This window comes from Cimex lectularius, unplaced genomic scaffold (assembly GCF_000648675.2).
Source record: "Cimex lectularius strain Harlan isolate CLEC.00 unplaced genomic scaffold, Clec_2.1 scaffold84, whole genome shotgun sequence".
NCBI lineage: Eukaryota > Metazoa > Arthropoda > Insecta > Hemiptera > Cimicidae > Cimex > Cimex lectularius.
Genome location: NW_019392631.1, coordinates 664800 through 669714, shown reverse-complemented (window position 1 = coordinate 669714; position 4915 = coordinate 664800). Strand labels below are relative to the sequence as shown.

General features: G+C 40.0%; 1 protein-coding gene across 1 annotated transcript; it reads left to right on the top strand.

The window, feature by feature from the left end:
• Positions 1-641: 641 nt before the first annotated feature.
• Positions 642-3502, top strand: LOC106662700 (39S ribosomal protein L17, mitochondrial). The gene is made up of 3 exons (XM_014386938.2): positions 642-913; positions 2948-3158; positions 3220-3502. Exons 1-3 carry the CDS (start codon positions 716-718, stop codon positions 3405-3407), a joined length of 597 nt encoding a protein of 198 aa, XP_014242424.1. The 5' UTR covers positions 642-715; the 3' UTR covers positions 3408-3502.
• Positions 3503-4915: the final 1413 nt, after the last annotated feature.

The following is a 4915-nucleotide window of genomic DNA, read 5'->3' as shown; positions in this document are numbered from 1 at the left end:
CACCTATTGGCCATAACTCTATTATAGGGATTAGCCGAGGCTCCCTATCTTTTTTTCTTTCTTTTGTGGCAGGATACTAAACCACAGTAGCCCCCGTTTTTGGCCAACATGTCCACCTTTTTGTTGCCTCTATGTACTGAGTGCCCAGGTACCCATGCCAGGGTCAGGTCATTGGTGTCGCTGACTTCGTCGCCTCCTTGCAGTTCCAGACACATTTTGCCTTCGCCTCGCATGAGTCTAGGGCCGTAAGTGCTCCCTGACTGTCAGAAAAATTAGCTATCTTCCGGGAATGTATTCCTAGGCATGTCATTTCTCTGGTTCATTGTTCAATCGCTATGTTTTCAGACCGGAAAGCTAGTATATTTACCTAGGTTTAAGTCAGTTCGGCCTTTGGGTTCATCCCGAAGACTCCAGCTCCCGTACCCTTGTCGTTTTTGAAGCCGTCAGTATGCCAGTAGGAGTTTGCCTTTAGCGGTGTTCCTTTGGTCCATTCTTTCCGTTCTGGTATCCACGAATACTGTTATTGATGAGTGTTTAATGCTTGAATTCCGAGTAGAACCATCATTTTCAAAAAGTGGCGGTAAATTTTTCGTACGAGAGGAGGGAACTTCCCTGCCGGATGCAACGTGCGTATTCACTCGGCTTGTAACCGTAGACGAAACGGAAACCTACTTCGAATTTTGGTCGTGGGACTTGCGGCTTGCGAGACTTCGGCATGAACCAGCCAGAGCTGACACATTTGGTCTCCAGGCTCAGGATTCGCTATAATGCGAGGCACAGGAACCTAAAAAACCCCGAAGGCCCGAAAGGGCGGCTCGACATTTTGAAGAAAATCGTCGGCGGCCTCGTCAAATGCGAAAGGATCCAACTGAATTACATGAAAGCCGATGAAGCGAGGGGATATGCAGAAAGGGTACATAACATATATTTATTTAAATATAATAGAAATTGTCAAAAAATAAATATTAGAATATTAAATTTACAACTTGCTTTACACCGACGTACTTATTAGGAGATAGATAGATGTACCTCTTTGGTCATGGCATCACAGACCTTTCCTGAAGGGATCTTTTTTTCTTCCCTTTTGATTTTCCAAGAGTGGGTTCCTTTCAGTCCTGCTACTTGAAGGTTCCAAGCCCTTCATTTGTGTGGAGGTTGGTTGCTGTTTTCAAAAGTATCTCCTTTTCTTTTGTCTACTGAACGTCCAACTGAAGGTTTGTCTCCAGATAGCTTTCTGTTTGTGGAGCAGTGATGTCCTTTTTCAGATTTATTTGTTTTCCAGTTGCTTTACTCATCTGAACCCCACGAGCAGCTAGGGAGATCCCCGCATGATGGAGTAAGGCTAAATAATCTCTGAGGTTGCCCGGTATCAGAGAGGCATTGATCAAGCTTATTAACCTCAGCTGCCAATGAGTCATTTGGTCCGGTGCACATCCCTTTGATTTGGGCGGATGTTGTTTTCTTTCTAACCCAAGACTATATGGAAAGAGAGGTAATGGACTATGGGGGTAGGACTAAGAGGGGTGGTAAGAGATTGATTAGTGAGGAATAGTTAAAGAGTTTGAATACCTCACTATAAAGGAGTTAGGACACCAGAGCCCCCTTAGTCTACTCGCACGATGCCTTGGTGTGGAAGATCAAATTGTAAAACAGCCGTCAGGCTGGCAATGAGCATTTCCCATGTTCACCCTAGAAGTGGGGTTTGGTTTTTGAACCCTTAGGTAGATAGATATTGAGCTCCTCTGATTTTATAAATCACTGGCCAGCTTCATGTTGTTAATCAACTTCCATAGCCTTGCCTGCAGCTTCTTAGTGTAGGATGTTGCTTGCAGCTTTTCCCCTCTTAGTTGCTAGAATCTGCGCCTACAAAGACCTTCACAAAAACGCAACATATGATCTGCGGTCTCCTCTTCTTCCTGGCAGCAACTTGGGTGGGCACAGTTTCCCTCTTGGGAAGTAGGCCGAGCAGATTCTTTCTCCACCTGCAATCTTTGCTGATATGACTGCTGTAACCAAGTCGCCAGAACATAGTTCCAGTTAGTGTATGGCTAATTCTTGTATTAAACGCTGTACAAGCCTGGTGTCTTGTTGATGTCCTCTGGTATATTACCTGTGTCTGTTGGGGTTTTACTCCTCTCACAGTCCCATTGTGTACAACCTTTGATTTGGGCGGATGTTGTTTTCTTTCTAACTCAAGACTATATGGGAAGAGGGGTAGTGGATACTAACTATGGGGGTAAGTCTAAGAGGGGTATAGTTCCCAGTCCTTGGACCAGGACAACAACCAGTCCCTCCCTGTCAAACCTCCTGCATAATGTGGCCAATGCGGCCTTTACAGGCTGGAGGTTGCCATGATCAGGTTTCTCCCTAGATGGTTCATAGGTGGATGTTTAGCTTCAGGTTGGAGGATTTTAGCCTGGCCAGAATCTTATCCACTGTCAATCTCCCAGTTTTGGGATCGGTCTGTAGGTTGTGCAGGCCATAAGTTAGGTCATCCCCCGCCATAGTTTCGAGGACTGTGCCCTTCCATGGGTTCATCATTGGGACGGTCTCCCTTAGCCAGTCAGCACTGACCTGATCCTCACAAGTTATGATTATATATCCTGACCTGTAAGTGCACTTGTTCAACTTCAATTCCAACATCTGTGCTTCTCCAGCCGATAAATTTACATAGGCCAGCATGACAACCTTGAAGGTGTCATCTGGCTTACTGGGTGCCTTTTTCTACCACAACTATCTTGGCTTTTTTGGCACCTGCTTTTTGGGGTGTCTTCTGACCGTGGTCTCTTCTTTTCCTTTGTTGGCTTCAGGGTCACCTTGTGCCCTGGAGGTTGTGAAAATTTACCATTTGTTTATTTAAGTTCTTCTACTCAGCCATAAATAGATAAAAAATAAGATTTTCAGTCTAAAATTTAAAATTCATTATTTAAAAAAATTCACTTTACAGTTAATATCTGAGGCGATCAGGCATGGTGATAAGCACACTCCTACAATGGAAATAGCCAATTTTTGGTTGGAGGAAAAACAACTGATCCACAAACTCTTCAAGGTTCTTGCTCCTAGGTTTCAAAATTATACTTCATCTTATACAAGAATGTTCAAAGTGGCATCGTCATATCCTGATTTCACTTTGCCTCAGGCAGTTTTAGAGCTAAAAGGTATGAAATGATTTAGTACCAATTCGTTGACAAGTTTACAATTTGTACGTGATTTATTTAGGCAACCCATTTCCTTCACTTGTACCGGATTGGTCATCGAACAAAAACTTGTTGCACAACATCCTCCTTGAGGCAGCAAAGAAGGACTTCAAGAAAGAACAGTTGATTAAAATCGCCAAGGAAATTCCTCGTCCTCCAGTAGAACCAGTCCAATCGCGTGAGGAAGTATTGCCAAAACCAGAGGCATAAGATCGTTATCACATGAAACTTTTAGAAATGCATAGTTTGTTATATACATTTTTAACTTTTGTATACATAATGTAAATATAAATAATACTTTGTGATTTTTATTATTATTATGCACTATTTCATTTTGTAATCAAGTGGCTAGGACGATTATAACACTTTTTTTCTTTTTAACTCTTTGACAACTTAGAGGACTGGTATAATATTATTTTCAAATGCCTTTGAGTGTGATTTTTAAAACCAAACAACACATTCGTTATGGCCATTGTTGCGGAACAACGCACCTCTCCTAGGAAACCCCTGCATCGTAGCTTGTAGTTATGGTGTGTGGTGGGGGGATTTTGGAATGTGTTGCTTTTTAAAATTCAAGTTATTCTTCATATCTTCAGGTTTGCTATTCACAATTTCCTTTGATGCTCTACTCAAATCGTCCATCACTCTTCTCTGATCTACCTTTGCTAATAAGTAGACCACTCATGAGTATTTTTAATTTAGTTTGTAGCTTAACTTGAACATATAATCATTTTATCTTATAATTTTCTTTAATCATTAATTGTAATTGTACATCATTAAGTACGTGCTGAATTCTTATAGCCTACTTACAATATTTATGAAGGTATTAAATGAGAGGTATGGGCCAAGTTAGGTAATCTATAAATTTTGTTGCTGGGTACTGAGAGCATCACATCACGCTCTAGATTTTACAAAGGACAAAACGCCTAATATTCTTTAAATCATTTTTAACATATAATTATATTATTTTAATCAATTATATTTTTTATCTAATGTCTTGGTCAAGATGGAAAATTTAGTGACACAAGCGTGATTCAAACCCATGGCTTTCGGGTCAATATGCCGCTGCTCTAACCACTTACTCATTTCAATCAAGACCTTATATAAAAAGTGGAACTAATTAAAATAATTAATACAGTCAATTGGGATTACTACATACATACATGGATTAATATAATAAATACAGAAGTACTTAGCTAACAGCTCCCCCTGACCAACTTCATAAATCACTGAGAATAGAATCCTAATCACACGTTATTAAAAAATATGGCAAAAAGAGAGAAAATTCGTAAGGTTGTAGGTTGAAATGAATTGTGTCCAAGTGGATCAAAGTCACGATAGCTCAGGTGGTTTGAGCAACGGCGTATTGACCTGAATGTTGCGGGTGTTCAAATCCTGCTTTTTCATCACAACCAAGACCTTAGATATAAAGTACAATTAATTATAATATAATATGGTCAATTATGACTACTAAATTATATGGATTAATATATTATGTTCAGTAGATGGACTCCAGTCCATACTCCGTGTAGTTTATACGAATTTGTTTATCAATGCTGTGTAAAAGGAAAAAATAAAATACATTTTTATTATTTATGTAAAAAAAATTTAAGACAGGTATGGTGTAAAAACTTGCATATTCAAGCCATAGTTAGCGACATGAGTTCAATATGGCTGCCAAGCTGAAAGTGTTAAAAGAAAAAATTTACATGCGACAC

What these genes read in the sequence shown, in the direction of transcription:
- LOC106662700 (XM_014386938.2), top strand. Translation starts at nt 716, where the DNA reads ATGAACCAGCCAGAGCTGACACATTTGGTCTCCAGGCTCAGGATTCGC. An exon ending in CGAGGGGATATGCAGAAAGG is followed by an intron (nt 914 to 2,947) that starts GTACATAACATA and finishes TTCACTTTACAG; the next exon opens with TTAATATCTGAGGCGATCAG. An exon ending in GGCAGTTTTAGAGCTAAAAG is followed by an intron (nt 3,159 to 3,219) that starts GTATGAAATGAT and finishes TGATTTATTTAG; the next exon opens with GCAACCCATTTCCTTCACTT.